This window comes from Podarcis bocagei (assembly GCF_964188305.1).
Source record: "Podarcis bocagei genome assembly, chromosome: 10".
NCBI lineage: Eukaryota > Metazoa > Chordata > Lepidosauria > Squamata > Lacertidae > Podarcis > Podarcis bocagei.
Genome location: NC_138135.1, coordinates 25,365,668 through 25,386,926, shown reverse-complemented (window position 1 = coordinate 25,386,926; position 21,259 = coordinate 25,365,668). Strand labels below are relative to the sequence as shown.

General features: G+C 46.2%; 1 protein-coding gene across 1 annotated transcript in view; it reads right to left on the bottom strand.

Annotated features, from left to right (window-relative positions):
* Positions 1 to 2,644: 2,644 nt before the first annotated feature.
* Positions 2,645 to 21,259, bottom strand: part of SLC37A3 (solute carrier family 37 member 3) — a 29,112-nt gene continuing 10,497 nt past the window's right edge. Inside the window, exons 5-15 of the mRNA XM_081212258.1 lie at positions 20,903 to 20,986; positions 19,855 to 20,000; positions 18,812 to 18,908; positions 17,478 to 17,562; positions 15,374 to 15,579; positions 14,464 to 14,605; positions 13,776 to 13,877; positions 10,428 to 10,475; positions 9,989 to 10,140; positions 7,257 to 7,322; positions 2,645 to 5,787 (exon numbers count right to left, since the gene is read on the bottom strand). Coding sequence (XP_081068384.1) covers positions 5,695 to 5,787; positions 7,257 to 7,322; positions 9,989 to 10,140; positions 10,428 to 10,475; positions 13,776 to 13,877; positions 14,464 to 14,605; positions 15,374 to 15,579; positions 17,478 to 17,562; positions 18,812 to 18,908; positions 19,855 to 20,000; positions 20,903 to 20,986 — 1,221 coding nt within the window. The 3' untranslated portion in view covers positions 2,645 to 5,694. The remainder of the gene's footprint in view (positions 5,788 to 7,256; positions 7,323 to 9,988; positions 10,141 to 10,427; positions 10,476 to 13,775; positions 13,878 to 14,463; positions 14,606 to 15,373; positions 15,580 to 17,477; positions 17,563 to 18,811; positions 18,909 to 19,854; positions 20,001 to 20,902; positions 20,987 to 21,259) is intronic.

Here is a 21,259-nt window from a genome sequence, read left to right as displayed (position 1 = left end):
GGAGATCGCTTCTCCACGCCGCCCCTTGCTTCAAAAGAGGTCCGGGGACAGCGGGGAAGAAGCGATCTTCTCCCCCCGCTGTCCCCGGACTTCTTTTGAAGCAAGGGGCGGCGGGGAGAAGCCTGCCCCCGCCGCCCGGCTTCGGAACGATGCTCCGAAGCCGGGCGGCGGGGCGGGAACACCTTCTGAAGGCGGGCGGGGGGCGGAAGTCTTTGCTCCCCCCCCCCCGCCTGCCTGTCCCGGAGGGCTTTTGAAGGCAGGCGGGGGGGAGCAAAGACTTTCGCCCCCCGCCCGCCTTCAGAAGAGGTCCAGGACCTCTTCTGAAGGCTGGCGGGGGGCAAAAGTCTTTGCTCCCCCCTGCCTGCCTGTCCCGGAGGGCTTTTGAAGGCAGGCGGGGGGGGGGAGCAAAGACTTTCGCCCCCCGCCCGCCTTCAGAAGAGGTCCAGGACCTCTTCTGAAGGCTGGCGGGGGGCAAAAGTCTTTGTCCCCCCTGCCTGCCTTCCCAGGGGCTTTTAAATCGCCCCGGACAGCGGAGAAGTCCTCCGCTGTCCCGGGGTTTTTTAAAATGCTGGGGGTGGGAAGAAAAGCCCTTGTTCCCCCCCCCCAGCCTTCAGAAGAGGTCCGGGGACAGACTGTCCCCGGACCTGGTCTGAAGGCGGTTTCCCTAGGAACGCATTAATTGATTTTCAATGCATTCCTATGGGAAACCGTGCATCTCAAGACGAAAAACTCGCAAGACGAAGAGACTTGCGGAACGAATTAATTTCGTCTTGCGAGGCACCACTGTATATATCTGTATTTTAATAGGGTAGTGCGCTTTATTTGTAGCTGTACGGTGGATGCTCGGGCTGCGAACGTGATCCGTGTGGGAGGCACGTTCGCAACCTGCAGTGTTCGCAACCCGCAGCGCCACGTCTGCATGGGTTGCAATTTGGTGCTTCTGTGCATGCGCGAGTGCCAAAACCCGGAAGTAACCCGTTCTGGTACACATGTAGATGCAGACAGAGACACGTCCAACACAGCATCATCTGTGCACCATAAAATGTAATTAGCCCTATACCTTTTAAGAACACCTTTGTGATTGGTAGTCATTTTAGTTACAACTTTGGTTGATAGCTGTCATTCTTTTCTTTTATTCCCCCCCCAACCCTTATATATACTGCATTTATTAATTCCTTTAGACTTTTTAAAAAGGCTGGTTGATAGCTTTTAAAAGCTGTTTGTATGGGCTATATTACATTTATATGCCACTTTTTCTTCCAAAGATCTCAAGGTGATGTACATGGTTCTCTCCTACCTCCCCCGTTATCATCGCAAGCCTGCGTGGCAGGTTAGGCTAAGGGACTGTGACTGATCCAAGGTCACCCCTGAGCTTCCCACCCCAGGTCCTAGCCCAACAGTCAAATCCTACAAATATGATAGCCAACGTGACACCAGGTGCACAGAGAAAGGAGGCTCACATGTAATTCCCCACTGCGAGCGGAAGAAAAAAAGTCTGTACAGGACAACTGATTGCTGCAAAAACATGCTGTGCTTCACAGCCTTCATCGCATCCTGTCACAACACCGACCTCTGAAACGGTTGCACAATTTGGTGCAATCTAAACAGAATGTAAACAAACAGATTTCTTCCAATTTGCCAAAAAATAATTTATTCATGTGAAAACCGATTTGGAAAGTTGACAGCGTTTCCCCAATTGACACAAAGCAGAGTGTAACGAACAGTAATACTGGGGCCGGGAGGGGGGGGAGAGGTACAGTGTCTAATGTTGTCAGTTAAGCAAGGGCAGTGTGTTTTGAAGCACCCCTGGAACAGCCAGGCATCAAGTCTTTGAAAAGGACTGCCTTGCAAGAGGACTAATGCAGCGTGGAGCCCAACCGCTTGTGCTGAAGCTTACAGCTATGCAGGCTCAAGGCAGACCTTCGCAGTGTGGCAGAAGTGGATTGGGCACACTTATTTCCTTGGAATATAGCCTTAGCCAGGGATGCAAGGACAAGCATGCTATCTCAGCGCTAACCCACCCTGCCACACTCCCCAAGTTGGAAGGAGCATCTTTCAAAGAGGAGAGCCCTTTCTACTCTTCCGGGGTTTCCAAATTGTGCGGGGATCTGGCATGCGCACGTCAGTCTCCCCGACAGAGATATTCAGCCTTCACCACATGTGAAGGCTGTGGGAGGGGCAACAGTGAGGGGCTGGAGGCAGTGTGGCCAAGGACCACCACCCCCATTTCTCCATCACATGACAGGGATCAAGTAAGGGCCTGTGTCAAAATCGCTTCCCCCACAGGTTAGCGCTGCTGTCTGTCTTCACCCCTAGTAAGCCAAAACCATGTGGGCGACCATCTTGAATTTCTGAGGCGGTTCTCACACAACTGCTCTCTCCCCCCCCCAGCCACGCTGTGCAAAGCAGGGAGCAGAACGAAGTACTGCAGCCTTTCTCAACCTGTGGGTCCCCAGATGTTGTTGAACTACAACTCCCATCACCCCTAGCTAGCAAGGCCAAAGCTCAGGGATGATGGGAGCTGTAGTCCAACAACATCTGGGGACCCACAGGTTGAGAAGCACTGAAGAACTGGATCTACATCAAAGACCCTGCTCTTTGTGGATCTCCTCAATCAAGCTGCCGAATATCTTTTTTTTGGGGGGGGGGGTTTGCGGAGAAGAGAATGGCAGTGTGTGTGGTACATCCTGAAACTTGGAAAAGGTAAAATAAAAAAATGGAGGTTGCGCCAACATTGTGCCCTGCCGATGTTGCTAGACTCCCTTCAGCTCCAGCCGGCACGGCAAAGAGACAATGATGCTGACAGACACCATCCAGCAGGGCGCCATGTTGGCTCAAGCATTGGAGCTTGTGGCTTTCCTACTAGGCCACGTCAGCCTCTTCTAAAAAGTACCTCAGGGATAAAAGCAAAAGTGGAAGCATGAAGTACCACAGACAGCCTGATGTTGCAGCCCCGAGTGGGAAGGAGCAAGGCCTTCCTACCTCTCACACAGCCTTTGCCAACGTGAAACTACCCAGATGTTTTGGACTACAACCCCCTTCAGTCTGAGCCACCACAGCGCTGGCAGGGGCTGATGGGATTGGTAGTCCTAGGCGTTTGGAGGCACACTCTGGTTTCTCTTCAGGGCATATAAAATCTTTTCTACACGTGTGGCTGTCACCAGGGTGGAGAAAGCTGTTCTGATGGATAGGACGGCAAAGGGGAAATAATGTTTTAAAATGTGGGAGATGGGAGGAAAGAAGTCTTTTCTTTTTTTTAAGGAGACGCCTAGGAATCAAGCCACCACATACTGAAGATGGTGGAACAGAGCAACACACTGCTGGGAAGGCGTACAGAGCAGTTGAGCGCCACAAGTCAAGGAGAGGCCTTTAAGGTAGCCGTAACATGATTCAACAAGGACATTCATAAATAAAAACATGTTTTTCTTTTTTAAAAAAGGTATCACTGTACATTAAGTTTCTATAAAGGCATTATTAGAAAAAGAACAGAAAAAAAAATCCCTTTCCCCAAATTCATGCCTTAACAATTAAGTGTTTCTTCCCCTTCGGTCTCAGCAGCACACAAAGAAAACTGAGGTGAAAATTCATTGGCAAGGAGACATGCAAGGCAGCAGACACAGAGTAAGTAAGGTTTTCTGAGGTGGGCTGAGGGTTTGACAGTCCCAAGTGACTCAAAGAATTTTGTGGTGCATTTTTTAGATCCAATTTAAATAAATAATCTCTCCTTTTTGCAATCTAGGCTGACCCGTTTCCCTGCCACCAAATCCAATCAAAGAACAGGTAAAGTAGCAAGCAGTGCGCTGGATCAAACCAGAGAAACCCACAGATCTATCTCATAGGTGCCCATTATCCCACGGGCATAATGAACAGAGCTTATTTGGGCAAAACTCTTAAGACACATGGGAATGGACAGCACACTGCTTTGCTAAACAAAACCTGGGGAAGTCGCTGCTTGAAACGAGCCTATGTACATTGACTTTTACATGTAGATGCCCTGGGTTGATGTCAGATAACAAGGCAGACACAGCACCGGATTTGGCGACAGGTATCACCCAGAGCCTAGTGGCCTTCTACTCCCATGCCATGAACTTCCAGGGCAGACCTATACCTTAAGCAAAAGAACATGCCAAAACCAGCTGAGCTCTCCTCTTCCCTGCTGTAACATCTAGATCAATTTGCCTCAAGCCCCGGCACCGCTAAACTGAGCACTTCCCTGCTCTCATTCCAGAGTGTTGGTTGCTGCTAGCAAGGCTCAGTGTGACAACATCAGGATGCTAACCTAGTTGAACTAGAGATTATGGAGAAGGGAAGACCTCAACCTAGAAAGTCTGCCCTCTTTTCTGTCCTTGTAATGCCTTTGGTGCAGGCCAAAGGATCACTCAGATCACTCCGTCAGGGTTGTGACTTGGATGACTCCCTAACGAGAAATTAGGTCTTTACTTCTCTCGCAGGATACTGAAAAGTATAAATCACCCCAGCTGATTGGAGAAGGCCAATATCAGATGATTACCCCTTCCCTTTTGATTGCTCATAAGCCCATTCAAACTCCTAACATCCTAAATTTTAAGGACTCCGGTAAAACTTTTGATTATCACCCTCCTCTGTGAATTATTTGGCTTTGCACCTCTCCCAGAGACGCAGCCTCATTCTCACACATCAGGCAGTTAAGAGAAGAATAAATCAAGTATGGAATGCAACTGCACTGTTAAGACACGGACAGGTTAAATTAACACAGGCAACCTGGACAGGACAAACATTCATAAATCAAAATAAAAACACAACAAGCATTCTTTATACAAGAGCGGGCTAAGGATCTGGGCTGCTTCCAAAGGTTCCTGCTGTGTATTTTGTAAATACAGGGCCAGGTAGAAACCAGGAGGCAGGTGCTTGGCACAACGCGTTTACAACACACACACACACACACACACACACACCAAAACCCAGCACTGGACTGGCCCAAGCCTGATTTATATAGTGTCAAGTAATGAAACAGCTTTCCCCTGACTTTGCTATAAAAAAAGCTGCAAAAAGGGGGTGTCAGTTGTAGCGATCTGGCTGCTGTCGGGTGTCCAGATGCAATTTACAAGCGACTGATAAGAGCCAGTTTATAAAGTTATCAGCATCAAGTGGAGAGGCATGCCCCAGATTGTTCCATCTCAGGCTGCAGGTGGGGGGGCGGGGTTTGCACATTTATATGATTCCTACGTCCGCCGATAAAATTCCCTCCACTGAGACAATTAGCATAATAGGAAGACAGCAGATTTGAACTCCTCTCTTGGATTTGCTCATTTTCTACCCGCAAGATTTATTTTGTGGAGGGCGTATTCAAAGCTGAGATCACCCACCTGCAGCCCAAAATGTTGTAGTCCAAGCAGGGGAGTGGGAGATGAGTTTTAAGATTTGATCCTGGTGATTGCCGAAACTGGCTCCAAGAACTGGGGGGTGGGGGGAATGTCTCTCTGGCCAGTTCTGCAAGCCCACTATAAACATACAGACACCTCCAGGCTGCAGGCGGCTGAAGCGTATCTTCAGATGGTATTAGGGCATTCAGACACAAACTTCGCAGTGTAAGTGGCAATCAACCACGGATGTAAGTGACAAAGTAAACATTAGCTGCTTGATGTCCTGAAACTCCCTTCCGCTTAGTGGTCCTTCCTTGGACAGTTCTGTTGAGTGGTGCAGAGAAGGGGGAGGTCAGCCAGCCAACCTGCGCAAACGTCTCTCTGCCCGCAGCATCTTGATTTCATTTACTAGTAAAGGCGTGATGAAGAGCACCGTTAAACCGATCTGCGAGAAGAAAAGGGGTTAAGGATGTTAGCATGGCTGCACACTGGTTCAACGCCATCGTGGCATTTGCTCCCCATTTCACACACAGGGGTGAAAACAAGGAAGCTGCCTTGTACCAGGTCTGTCTAAATCCAGGGCTGGCCATTCTGGACTTGGCAGCAGCTCTTCGGCAAAGACTTTCCCTGCCACGTATGTGATCCCTTTGAACAGGCAACGCCAGGGATGGACCTGAGACTTTTGCAGATAAAGAATATGCTTTGCCACTGAGCTATTCCCCGTAAGTGAAACACTCATATAGGCATGGTTCCATGGAGAGTGTGCTTGTATGGTGTGGGCATTTGTCACAACTGCATTTCATCCACTTCCCTCTTTTTCCCCAGACACCCTAAAATGTTTGTACAGCACAATTTTGTGTGCATGACTCAAGACACCAGCCCCACAATGTTCAATGAGGCTTGTAAGCCTGTAGAAGATTTCAGCCTGAGCATGCAGTAAGGCCTTCAAACACATTCTCTGTATTTTATTGTGCTATGTTACTTAGATATTTGTGGGGGGGCATAGATATTTGTGGGGGGGCATAGTTACCAACGAATGCAATAAATAATAGCGGCAGCGGTAGATCGATTACAGGCCAAGGTTTCTAGTCAACCAACTTTCGGAGGGACACATTTTCACATTACTGCTGCACAGGATACAACTCAAACACAAAAAAGTAGCATCCCAATTTCACATGAGAAAATGTTTAGGATGAAACAACATGTGCCATGTGGGAAGGAGGCAGTGGAAGAAACCTGACCAATGACCACATTTTGAGAGCTGAGGGGCTTAAATGCCAATGAAGTCAAGTTGCCATTTCTGCTCACCTTGGGGGCTCATTCACAGAAATGACTCCACGTGTGAAATGGAGGGGAAACAATCTGTGTGAGAGAACTGCACTGTGGCAAAAATTATGCGTCAGAATTAACTGCCAGGGTCCTGTGCAAATCAGCTAAGGAAAGGCGACAGTGTGGTTTGGTAGAACAGTCTTGAAACAGCGACTGTGGGAATCTCTCCCACCATGCTTGACTTCTCTAGATGAGAATAAGACTCTCTGCTTGCTGTTTCCTGACTTATATCAATCTGTCTTCAGTAAATTTGCATTTTCCCAATGGATTTCTGGAAAGCAATGAAGGGGCATGAATAAAAAGAACAGGTGGGGCAATCCATCATACCTGCCCCCTTTTCCCCATCCCACCCAAACACTGTCAGCCTCCACATGTATTGTTCTCATACTGGTGCTCACCTAACTCATGTGGTTGCTGTAAATTTATAGCAGTTTGTGCGTGAAGCAGAGAAGATACATGAAGTGTTACGTGAAGCGTATCTGAACACTTGAAAGTGCAGTACAAATGTTTAGTATCTTTAATCTAAAAATCCAACGTTGCATCAGTTTTCAAGTAAAAATAAGAAACAGCAACCAGGGCTCTTACCATCAGGCTGAAGAAATAGAAAACCGACATCCATTCCAATTTATCGTGAATCAAAGATACCAGTGACTGAAAAGGGAAGAAAATATGAGAGCTATTAAGGCTGTCAAGGGGTGGAGAACACAAAGAGACTCTCTCCTCCTCCCCATATGTTATGTCCCTCTTGCTTTTCCTTATTCAAAACACAACCCAGCACCTCCTCATGTGGCTACTCCTTCCTTCCAAAGCTGTCAGGTTTCATCTTACGAACTGTGCTGCTATCCCCCAAAGGCCTGTTGACATTATTATTTATCAATCATTTATACAGTGCCTACAATTTTGTAGGTGCTGCAGAGTGATTTAAAATCTAACAGACAAGATGTAGAGGGGTGGAAATGTGCCAGGAACCTTTCAAATTTGCTGTGTGGAAGGGGGGGGGGTGGAAGGAAAAACAAGCAAAATCAGGTATCAATTCTTAAACATGATAATCCCTAAATATAACCTTTCAAATTTGCTCCAACGTCTGAGTTACTGCCGCAATCCAGGGTTAACCAGAGGCTGTAGCAAATGGGAGGAAGAACCCCTGAAGAACCGAGGGACTCTTTCCTTCCCTCTTCTCAGCATAATAAAAGACATACAACTAACAGAAGTGGCAGAAAAGTTGACATGGTACAAACAGATACGTCTTCATTTAGAATCATAGAATTGGGAGGGAACCCAACCCCCTGCAGTGCAGGAATCTTTTGCCCAACGTGGAGCTTGAACCCACAACCCTGAGATGAAGAGTCTCCATTTAGTAAGGATATAAAGCTGCCTGATATTTATTCATTCATCTCAAACATTTTCTATCCTGCTTTTCTCTTAAAGGGAACTCAGAGGGGCTAACAGCAGAGCAGGGGCAGCAGCGTCTGGCTCAGGCCCCAAATACACCCCACCCAAGGCCTACAGCGGTACCTCGGGTTAAGAACTTAATTCGTTCTGGAGGTCTTAACCTGAAAGTGTTCTCAACCTGAGGTACCACTTTAGCTAATGGGGCCTCCCGCTGCTGCCGCCACGGGATTTCTGTTCTCATCCTGAAGCAAAGTTCTTAACACAAGGTACTATTTCTGGGTTAGCAGAGGCTAACCTGAAGCGTCTATAACCCGAGGTACCACTGTATCTATCTGACTCTTGGGACCCTCTCCAGGCCCACCTCCTCTCCCCAGGTCACACCCTTCACCCATCCCACTGGAACGTGTCCTTCAACACTGGCAATGCCTGGACAGTGGGGAGAGAGGGCGTGAGTGTGCGTGGAGACACGTCCACTCTGCAAAAGCAACATTTGCTATTGTTGCTTTGCTTCCCTTTGCCTCTGGCCTCAACCACCTCCGTCATGTGCCCCCTCCCCCGGAAGGCAGTGTGGTCCTCAGGCTGAAAAAGGTTCCTCACTCCTGTTTTAGGCGGGCAGAACATTTTTCCTTGGCCTAGAAGCAGAGTAGAGCAGCTTCATCCCTCTTCAGAAATGAAAGCAAGTGCTTATACTGAGATTCTGCCCCTAAGTATGTCTTTTACATCGCCGTGAACCCCCACACGTTCGACGGGATGCGCGCACTGGGGTGGGCGGGTGGGAAAGGTCATGCGCCTCACATGCAGCCTTTAAGCCTCTCTCTTTTCCAAGATGTTTGACATACTCCTGCTGTTAGCTTCCCACTATGGAAGACAGCCCCGCTTGCGGAATCTCAGCTGGTTGCTATGGAGATGCATTGTCAAGAGATAACGGCAACCTCAGGTAGAGAAAGAAGCGGAGGATGCGATTCCTCAGACACAAAAAGCTCTCCCCCCCCCCGGCCTGGTTCCTTCAGGAACGGGTTCAAGTTCAAAAACTGGAGAGCGGTGGGGTTAAAGAACTGGAATTCTAAAGAGGATGCTTGCCATTGTGATCTTCAGGCAAGAGAATCATCTGAGAATCCTCACGCTGCCTTGATCGGAGAGGAGAGGCGTCCGCTTCTGAAGGGAAAGGCACTCCAGAGACAGCGCAAAGCCAAGAGGGAATTTCCTTCCCACTCCCACAGATCACCGCTACTGATAAGTTGCTGGAATGCTCCCTGGGGCCAATTCAAAACCTACTTACAAACAAAGACGTGAACTCCGGCCCCAGCGGGCTCCTTGGCACTCCATTACGGAAACCGTAATGGTTACCTTTGCCAGAATGTTAGCTGCAGTCTCGTGCCATACGGACATTTCCCCAGTTTGCCCTGTGTTCTTTTTGGCTTGCACTCATCTGCTCCTGTTACGCAGGGCGTCAGTAACACCACCACAGACACATCCAAGTGCCTCTGGCTTCTACATAATTTTAAGGAGTCTCTCAGGAGGGCAACACCATTAGAACCTTCCTGACTCTCAGGATCCCTCTCAATGCTACAATGCTATGATACGATGATTCTCCCTAACCATGGATAATTTTATACATCTCTCATATATCCACCTTTCACTCACCTATTTGTCCTATACTTAAAAAAAACCCCTCCTAACTTTGTAACTTTTCCTTGTAGGTGGAATAGCTCCAGTCCCTTGAACTTTTTGGCTGCGCTTTTCTAGCCGTACAATCTTTATTATCAGGATCAATGCAGTGAAATGTTACCGGAAGGAAGATCTTCATGGTGGTTAGATTTTTAAAACCCTCTGGCAGCCCATTTCACCCTTTAAAAATGTGGAATATCAGAGCCTTCTGCTCTTTGAAATTTCAACAGGTGCTTCTGAACCCTTCTGAATCTCACCTGGCCCACAGCTGCTCCAATGCTCCCAGTGCCATCCACAATCCCCGTCACAGTCGCCAGAGCCTCGCTGCTTCCTTTCACCATCTCCTGACGCCCCAGGTCTGCAGAAATGGCGGAACTGATCATATTGGAAGGGCCTCCGATGAAAAAGCCTAAGGACCATCGAAAGAGATTAAAGAAAAGAATTGAGACCACTGCAAAGGATGGGCCCGCTCTCTGTTAGGAAGCCAGAACGTTTTTCATCTGAACTCGTTAACCCTGCCATATACCCTACAAATACCCACGAAGGCACCTTTAATTGAAATGACTCAATTGAAAAGCAGGGAGTTCCACGATTATGCAAAAATTGTGTGTTATTTTTGATGGCTCACACTTTTACTCCAATACAGATGGCAGGATGAGATCTGCCTTGTGTCCAGCCACAGCCCTTTCCCCTTACCTGTTATTGCCATGAGAACCGCATTGATGAGCTTGTCGTTTGGTGAACCTATAAAAAGAAAGGAATCATAGAATCACTGGATTGCAGAGTTGGAAGGGACCATGAGGATCATCTGGGCCAACCTCCTGCAATGCAGGGATCTTTTGCCCAACACGGGGCTCAGACCTGCAACCTCTGAGATTAAGAGAAGAAAGAAATGCTTCAAGTTCGTAACTACCCTTTGGAACGAGTCTGAAAAGATCAGGAAGGAATGAGAAGCTGATCATTAAAGCTGCTTCACCAAGGCTATCTGGGAAACTAGCTTGATCCAGCAGTGCTCATCTTATGTCCTCATGACCAACCAAAAACTCAACCTGGCCAAGGCGATGGGACACCACATTGAATACAAGGCTAGTACAGTGGCACTTGGGTTCCTGAACGGCTTAGCTGTCAAACAAAATCGGCTCCCAAATGCTACAAACACGGAAGTAAGTGTTCTAGTTTGCAAACATTTTTCAGAAGCTGAATGTCCAACATGGCTTGGGTCCAACATGGGTCCTGCAACCCATCAGAAGCTGCGCCTTGGTTTTTGAATGGTTTTGCGAGTCGAACGGAGTCCCAGAACAGTCTAAGTTCAAGAACCAAGGTACCACTGTATGGGCCAGTGAACTGCTGGAATCGCATCAGTTCTTTTGAGCATTAGGAAAGGGATTGAAAATGATATGCAGATACATGGAATGATCCATAGCGAACTTGGGTCCCCAAAACACTTCAAACGACTGGCTGTTTTGGATGAATTCTGAAGAACAGAACCATTAGGAAGGACTCTGAAACAAGCACATGTTTCTGTTTTCTTTTGTTTAAGTCTTTTGGATAACTCTAAGGATACAAATGTTTTGGCATCTTGCAAGTTTATTTACTTTTCCACAGCCTACTTAGAAAACGAGCAAAAAAATTATTGTTTTTTTAAGGGAAGGAATTGAAATCAAAACTATCAGTATCATAGCAGCGTTATAAAAATCTACGGGGCACCTGCACTCTGCATACTATGCACAGTTCTGGCCTCCTCATCTCAGTAAGGATATTGTAGAGTGGAAAAGGCTACACAAAATGGGGAACCAAAATGATCAAGGGATAAGAAAAACTGGGGCTTTTTAGTTTGGTGGAAAAAATGGCGAGTAAAGGAGGGCATGACAGAGATGCATGCAATTATGCATATTGTGGAGAAAGTGGTCGCAGGTAAGCTTTCCTCCCCTTCTCGTAGTAGTAGAACTCTAAGGAAGGTGAATGTGGGAGCATACAGGACAACAAGCCCTTTCCCCACACAGTATGTAGTTATACCATGGAATTCACTCCAACGAAACGCTAACTGCTACTAGTCTCTACTGCCTGCACTGTCTTGAGGCAGAGGGCCTATGAATGCCACTTTGCAGGAATCCCTGATGGAGAGTGCGTTGTAAGACGCAGTTCTGTGCTTCCCACAGGCATCTGGTTTGCCATGCAGGACTAGATGGGTCTTTGTCCTGATTCAGCAGGACTTTCCTTATACTCTTAAAACAGCCTTTGCAGGCCTAATAGGCTGCAGCAGGGTTTCCCAAACTGGGGTCTCCAGCTGTTTTTGGAGGTCAGTTCCCATAATCCCTGACCCACTGGTCCTGCTAGCTAGGGATGATGGGAGTTGTAGTCCAACAACAGGTTGGAGACCCAAGTTTGCAAACCCTGGGGCTGGAGGTTTCCCGCTGCTAATTTATGCATTGCAGTTTCTCAGACTGAGAATGGAAGATTTTCCACAATCACCCATTGCATGCCTGGGGCAATTATTCCCAAATCCAGGAAGCCACTCCACAGTACCTGCCTCAGCACAGTAAGCAGGAACAATACTGCTACTTTTCACTGCCATCTAGCTGGCATAAAATTTGAAATGCATCACCACCTTCTCTTATTGGTACCATGGCATTCACTTGAGAAACATGCAAGAAAGAGGAAAGCTGATCTTTCTCTTGCCAGAAGATGATGGCCAGTTACACAACACTCTTAAGGTGCAGAATTCTGCCCATTAAAGAGTTCGGTGTAACTCACAAGAGCAGACTGCATAATCCTATGCCTGCAATATTTGCACGCAATGAAAGACATTTTAAACAGTTTGCCTTGCAATCTGTGGGGTGCAAAAGATGGTCCTTGAGGAACTGCCTAAAGGAGAGCGATCAGGACGAAGATTCTATTTGTGTGATTTTTGCAGCTGATGTTAAGATTGCAAAACAATGAGGCATGGGAAGGAGCAATGGAGAACTTCTGAAACAGCTATGGGATATTAGCTCCACCCAAGGCATGATGGAGAACAGCAACAACCGGGAAAAGATAAACATGGTATTTTACAAGGACAGGAAGAAACACCACAGACAAAATAATTGCAGCACACAGGAAGAACAAGGATGTGGTTTGAATGCTTCACCTGTAGATTTATTGAGCATTTAATGTGTCAATACGAATGGCAGTCGTTAATATTGCAGTTGTTGCATAAGGGATTGTTACGGCTGACTGGAGTGCAATTGAAATTAATAAGAGTTTGGAACGCAGAAATAAAGTAAATCATTAAACCATCAATTCTAGCACACGAGGGACCATCTAAATTATATAATTTGGCATCTGAATGATTGGTATTAGTAATTGTATTATAATTTGGCATTGTTATAATGAGGCTATTATTGGATTATTGTAACTGAAAACTAATAAAAATTATCATCAGTGGGGCGGGGGAGATTCTATTTGTATACAGCCTCAATCCTTTCTGGCCAGATGAAAAACTTACAGGGAGATCCGACACTGCAGCAATAAAAGCTCCGTAAGCCAGAGTGGTAACACTACCTGATCCCTACAAAAAAGTCTCCAAGTCTGGCTTGCTCACTGATCTGAGCCATGGTGGAAACTACTTCTGATGGCTACAAAGCTCTCACCTACCCCACTTTAAAGGAGGTTGATGTGGCACATGGAATGCACAAATGGATGCACATATGCCTGTGTACAGACACAACACACAATGGTGTTTCATCCCTGCAGGTCACCCTGTATGGCCTTTTTCTCACTCACCCAAACTTTTGTTTGGGGGCTTCCCCAAGACACTTGGCTGACCACTGTTGGGACCCCTGGGTCTGATCATCCAGCAAGCTCTTCTGATATACTTCATCTGAACTCAAGGCGACCCCAAACCCTTGCCTTATTAGACAATGAAGCACAGTCATAACACATTTCAGCTGTCTCCTTGATTACATGTCATTGAAGCCACACCATGTGTTGAACTAGAGAAGACAATGTGCAGGTTACACATGACCCCACGCTATTAAACCCCATACCAAGCAGAGAAGTACTCACGGCTGTATCCCAAGAGAGATGCAATAGCCAAGATGAGGCTAACGGCTAACACCGGGGCTCTCTTTTGCAGTTTGTCAGAGATGAAGCCTTGGATGGTGCCACCTGCAGAAATAAAAGAGACATGGGGCCTTCTGGGTAGAAGTGCAGAAGACACCCACTGATGGGCCTTCAATGGCAACTGCAATAGCAGGCTATAGTTTACTACAAGCAAAATACAACACAAACGGAGGATCGGATGTCACTGTTTAAAAGCAACGTGGCCTAGACATTGAGGCCTGACCATCCTGTACAGCTTCATGGGTCTCCTCGTTGACTCTGAATTCATGCCCAGATTCCAGATGTGGAAGAACACGTCACCCCACAGATGTTGCTGGACTCCCAACTCCCCCCAGTCCTAGCCAGCAGTGTCAATGGGAGATGTAACCCAACATCTTGTGGGGGGCCAAAGCTTCTCCATTCTAGTCTCTCATCCCATCCCAGACCTCTGCCTCCTGAGTTCACTCTCATACTAGGTCTTAATAAGTATATCCTAAATGCAGCAAAACATATCATGAATAACAGGCAAATGGAAAGCAATTTAAACCACTGAGCCGGTACAAAAATGGTGGCTGCTTTTTCCCTCCCACCCAAATCTATACTCAAGGAAGGAAAAAGGGGGGAGGGAGCAATTGCATGTTGCTCTGCATACCTATAATCCCTCCGACATCATACCAGATCGACAGCTCATCAGCTTCCGCCTCCTTCCATCCAAAATTGTCATAGAGGTACAAAGGCAGCCAGAAGAAAAAGGAGTAGTTCACTAGCTTTAAGCAGGCATAGGCCAAGGAATACTGAAAGAAACGCAACCCAATGAAAAGCTGTTAGAACTGAAGCAACGCGAGCATAGCAAGCACACTGTAATGGGCTAGGAGGAAGGAGGCCTGGGTTCAAATGCCCAGCTCTGCCACAAGGTTCACTGGGTGGGCTTTAGGTAAAGCCTTATAGAATCACAGAGTTGGAAGGGACCCCGACGACCACCCAGTCTCAGTCCCCTGCAATGCAGGAATATGCAGCTGTTCCTTACGGGAACTGAACCTGCAACCTTGGTGTTATCAGCACCAGGCTCTAATCAGCTGAGCTACCTTGTGTTGCATCTCTCTGCCCAACCGGCTTTGCTATTGTGAAGACAAAAAGGGAAGCCTAAAGAAAGCGGACTTTTAGAAGACATCTGAAGGCCGACCCATTTAGGGAAGTTTTAAAAGTTTGATGTTTGATTGCGCTTTTAATATTCTGTTGGGAGCCATCCAGAGTGGCTGGGGAAACCCAGCCAGCTGGACGGGGTATGTATGTATGTATGAATAAATAAATAAATAAATAGAAGGAATTTCTTGAAGTCTCAGAGACCCCAGATTAAAAGATGCTGGTTGCCCTCACTAGATGACTGTCCTTCAAGCAGGTTTCTTCCAGATGTTGTTGCCTTTCATCCTTGGCCCAAGGCTCATGGGGGCTGGAGTCTTGACAACATCTGGAGGGCACCAAGTCAGGGAAAGCTGCAGAGATCCTTATGGAGTACACAGACCAGGGTGCCACATATTCCTAACAACATCAGGAGCCCTTACCAATATAACCCCAGGTAGACAACAAGCCTGAAAAAATCCAATAGGCTTGGGCTGGCGTGCGTTGCTGCTGCTGCCACTGTTGCTCAGATCAGCTGCCTGAATGGAGTAATTCTGATCGTCGTCGTCGTCGTCACTGCTACCAATCAATGGCTCACTGACATCTTCTTCCGCAGAACCATCGCCCTCTTCGCCAACGTCAGGGAGGCCTAGAAGAGCAGAAGGGGCCGCAAATCAAAAAGAAAGGACAACACCATCCCCTCTCCCAGCGATCGCTCTTTCGGGTCATTTTCTCCTCCCTTCTGATTGGCTCGCTTGCTCTCCCATACCTCAGTCCTCCTCCTTTGGCTTAGAAACTCTTCTAGATGGTGTTCTGCAGAGTCGCCAGTTTCTACCCCTGGTCTTCTAGAGCACTCGAAAGTATCCTGTCTGATCCTGGCGTCGGCTCTCTCTGCTTTGAGTGTCTGGCCATTAGTTGGAAGACACAACAAATTAGTGCATTCCCTATATGGCTGCGGCTGAATGTCCCCAAAGTTCTGCATCGCTGACAGTGCTGCTGGTACTCAAAAAGCAGGAGATACTTTAAGTCTCTCAGCAGCAGTTCTAGCGGAGGAACAGGGAGGAAGACTCTGTGCTGTAGGCTTGCTAAGGAGCTACTTGCATTAGTTTGCCACACATCCAATGTTAACCTGTCTCCAGATCTGCCCTGCCTCTACAACTTCCTCTGCCCTTAGCAGACACACGTATGTGTGCACACATGGGTATCCCACCCTAATCTCATCATTGAACTTGGAAACTCCTAACCTTGGAAAGACTTAGTAGCTTCAGGGAACAAGAATGTTGGGAGAATGTAAGAATAGCCTCACTCATATTTCTCCATCAGCAGCCATTCTATCTGGTAACAACGCTTTGGCTTAGAAACTCTTCTAAGATGGGTGTTCTGCAGAGTCACCAGTTTCTACCCCTGCAATGCAGGAATCTCAACAAATATGCATCCATGACAGAGGGCCATACAGTTGTCCTAGGTCAGGGTTTCCAAAGCTTGGGTCTCTGGCTATTTTTGGACTAGCAGGAGCCAGTGGTCAGGGATGATGGGAAACTGTAGTCCATAAACAGCTGGGGATCTGAGTTTGAGAAACCCTGTTCTAGACACTCTTTGCAAACGGATGTTTGATTGGAAACAAAAATTAAAAAGGGAAAAATCAAAACAGAGCTTGCCTCCTCCTTGTATTGAACCATTGCTACTTGCTCAAAGTAGCTCTCCACCTGCCTCCTGCCTCTGTGCTCACACAGTTTTGCTGCTAGTGTTTTGTTTGCATATTTGTGTTTTCATCTCTCTCTACTGCCCTGCTTTTGCCTGGCTAATTGACTCGACTTTGTGAGAAATGGGGTATGTAAATGGTTTAAATAAATAGCTCCTGCACCCCACTGGTTCTCAGTGCCACTGCCTAAGATGCAGTTTATAATAATAGCAGGAGCTGAGCACGTGTAGAAAAAGTTTTGGCGTTTTAGCAACATATTAAAGCAATGTCTAACCCACCTTTTAGGGCCCAATGGTTTCACTTGATGGTTTACAAACAGTTTAGTGCACATGACATCGTCATGAAACAAAAAATAATAAATGCAACAAATTACATCAAAGCTATCCGTTAAACAAAAACAAAACAGCAGCAACTAAAACTTTTTCCAAGTCCAAGGACAGCTTTAAAAAAGTGTCTTCAAGTTTCATTTAAAAAGCAGCAGAAATGAAGCCAGGTGGACTTCCCCAGGGCTAGAGTTCCAAAGGTGTGGGGCAAGCACTGAAAAGGCCTCGTTCCTGATGCGAACCTTGCAGTCCTTACCTGCAGGGCAGAGCAGGGCCTCTGAGGCTGAAATTAACACTCTGTCCCTGAGATAACCTAGCCTCATTTTTTTTTTTAGAGCTTTAAAGGCCAAAAAAGTGTTTAAGTAGGATCTGGAAATGAATAGGCAGCTGTGTAACCAGTACAGAGTTGGTGGAATGTGAACTGAACCACTATCATCCACAAGCTATACACTTAATGCAATAAAAGGAGATTGGGTTGCAAGTAGAAAAGTCAGAGGATGTGGTCACCTCACTGCTACTCACCTACTTCCTTGGGGGAAATCACCAGGCCAAAGAAGACAATGATTCCTCCAGCAAACTGGACTGAAGCTGTCACCAGGAAGGCATACTGAAAGAGGGGAAACAAATGCAGAGCTCTTACACATGTATTTTTAGTCTCTTTGCCTTAAAAATTAGGGATTTTTTGTTGTTTTTCTATTTTACTTCATGTCTCTACTTGTAATTTAAGTTGTATTGTTTAAAACCTGTTAATTGTGAATCTGATAGGATTGGAAAGTGGGCTGAAAGGCAGTCTAAATAAATACACAAACACAAAACTCCATTTATTATTTATTTTCAACACTTCATGCTAGTAAAACAGATTTACAAGTTCCTTAAAACCATCAAAATGTAAGAGATGTACAGAACATGAAAAATGGCACAAATAAACACAATGGAAAAACTTTAACAGAACTACTTGGTTTGGTGTGGCCAAAAAAATGGACAAAATAATAAACGGGAGTTTTCTGTTTGTGTATTTATTTAGACTGCCTTTCAGCCCACTTTCCAATCCTATCAGATTCACAATTAACAGGTTTTAAACAATACAACTTAAATTACAAGTAGAGACATGAAGTAAAATAGAAAAACAACAAAAAACCCTAATTCTTAAGACAATTTTGAAGCTTAGGGGCCATCACCAAAAAGGCCCATTCTGTCTGTAGGATCACAAGAAGGTACTTATACCCATCTCTTAGTGATTAGGAAGTTTCCTATGGAAGAAGGAACTCAAATATCCTTGACCTAGACAATTAAGGGTTTAGAAGCAAGTGGTAGCAGTATGAATATAGCTCAGGAGCAAATCTGCAGCAGCTGAAGTTAACAGAGAACAGTGGCATAGCTAATCCCAAATACTAGTTTAGTTGCCATGTTTTGGAGCAAGTGGTTTCCTGGCAGCTTTCAACGAGAGCCCCATGTAGACTGAATTGTAGTACTCCAGATTAGAGGCTACCAGGCTATGCACCCTGATATTAGGTGCTTCTTTTCCAGGAAGGTAATGATTAAAGAATCAGCCAAGACCAACAGAACTTCCTTCTTGGCCACAGCTCCAATCTGGGCATCCAGGAGAAGGTCCAGACCCAGGAATAGTCCTACGTTAAGAACATTCTCTTTGGATTGGAGGGGACAAACTGACATTCCCATCACCAGAGCCACAGCTGCCCACCATGAACAACCCAACCAATGGTTTCATGTAAATATTAAGACAAAGCTGGAGACAGCATCTCCCTCAAAAATGAGCTCCAGCAGGGGGACCCATGGTTTTCAGTCTTGCATACCAAGACTAGCTCTAGTCCATGTGGAAGGCAAACAACACTCACTTCGTAGCCATACTGCAGAACTGAAGAGGCAAGGAAAGCTCCAAAAATGTTGCCCACCGAGGCACAAGCACTCCAGAGACCAAACACAAGCCCCCTCCTGAGTGTCCAAGAGAGAAAGAAAAAATTGGTTAACTGCTGAAAATGAAGACAGAGAAGAGTCCAATTTATGAGGCACACCCAGTGAAATGCTCCTCTCCACACTCCCTTAACAGACTTTGCATGCATGGTTAAGCCTTCACGGGTCTGTCCACTTCATTGGGAATACCAACATTGCTAGCAGAGAGATGCTCTGTGTGTGTCACCCAATCATTCTTGGATTCCAGGCTTCCTAGAAATACTGGCCCAAGAGGTCTGTTTTCAGTGAACTGGGCACTTCACCCAATGCTGCACACCAGAGATAATGCTGCCATTTAACCCTTGTCTCTACTTACAATGAAAATTAAGGCAATCCAAGAGCGTCTAACAAAACAAATGATTCTGTTTACACAGAAACTTGAGGAAGATTCAGAAATTACCTCAGGACTGCAGCTCATGCATACACATATTATTTATATATGTACAGTGGTACCTCGGGTTACATACGCTTCAGGTTATAGGCGCTTCAGGTTACAGCCTCCGTTAACCCAGAAATAGTACCTTGGGTTAAGAACTTTGCTTCAGGATGAGAACAGAAATCGTGCTCCGGCGGCACAGCTAAAGTGGTGCTTCAGGTTAAGAACAGTTTCAGGTTAAGAACGGACCTCCGGAACGAATTAAGTACTTAACCCGAGGCACCACTGTATATGTGTATTTATTCATTAGTGTTTTTGTTAAGTTTGAAGATCTACTCCAGTGCATATCACAGGGATGGGGAACCTGTGCCCCCCCCCAAGTTGTTGGACTCAAACTCCCATGAGCCCATGCCAGCATGGCCAATGGCTAAGGATGGTGGGAACTGTAGTTCAGCAACATCTGAGAGCACCACAGGTACATTGCAAAATGCACACGCAGAGGAGAGACAAGGCACAAATGAATAGGAAGTGACTGAGGAGGAACAAACATACCCGGCTTTGCCAAACCAGTTTCCCATGACAGCTACGACACAGGGCCAGCCAGTTGACTGCAGCAAGCCGTTCACAATCCACAGGAAGCAATAGAACCACTTGTTGTAGAAATGAAGCCATTCAGTGACAGTGCCAAAAACAAACACCTGGGAGGAAAGAAGGTGACGCGGTTAACAGCAAGGTGAAAGCAGCCTTGCAAATAAGCCTACAAAACTCACTGGCCCACTGTGTTAATCACTTGTGACCTAAAAGAAAAGAAGTAGCAACACTTCTGTAAAATATTTCCCTGATTAGGATCACCTGGAGCTGATCCTTGCTCACTATAGGAGACAAAGCAAAGAGGGCACTAATTTACAAGACCGTGGGTTAAGAGAATAGACGTTTTGGGGCTGCTAAAAGACAATGGAAGGTGGAAGAAATGAACCAGTTTAAAAGGAAGGAGGAATGTCGAGGACAAAGAGAACCACACAGGTGAGCCACACAGACCTAGTAGGTCAAAATCAACCTAGGCTGCATTCAGAAGGAATGTAAACCTAATTACTAAGGCTGAAAACAAGTAATTCCAGCCAATTATTTCTAGATGCTATAATAACCCGGTGCTTCCCAATCTCTTGACTGAATTACCAACTAAGACCTGAAGCATACAGACATGTGCAAGCAATGGAACTGAGATCCCAGTTGAACCAGCTTAATTTGGAAAGGCCAAAAAAGATCTCACTGCAGAGTGGGTTTGCAAAAGCCTGCATGAACAATATGCACTGCAGTCAGGTTTCATGTCTTTTCTTTACTAGCTTGGTTGTGCTTAACCAGCTGAAGCCTTGCAGTAGCTGAACATGTGCAGTATTGAGGATTTTTTCATGAATCTAACAACTCCCCTTGGCCAGAGGATACAAATTTACCATACACAAAATCAAAAGATGCTAAAAACCCTAGACTCCTCATTGCCTCAGGAATAAGTCTGACTACAATGAAATTTTCCATGTCAAAAACCAAGTATTGTAGGAACTGCACATCTCTTCCCAGCTTGAGCTGAGATTTCCCAGCTTACCACGACTGCAGAGGAACACATGCCGAATGACAGGACCCAGCGCATATTCAGACGATCCCCAACAATACCACTGATAAAAAGACCCTTAAAAAAGAGAGGAAAATATTACCATTTAACAATATGATGTAGTCTTTGAACTATGAATGCTTTCAACACAGTAGGCTTCAAAGTATCGCACTATTCTTTGTGGTTTGCATTCTAGAAGAGGCTATATTGTATTCTAGAATTCTATATTGTATTCTAGAAGAGTTCAAACCTCTGAAGGGCACCAAGTTAGGGAAGGCAGGAATTCATCCATGCCCCGGCTTCTGCAAAGCCACACAAGTATTTGGTGGATCCAGAGCTTAATTCACTGGG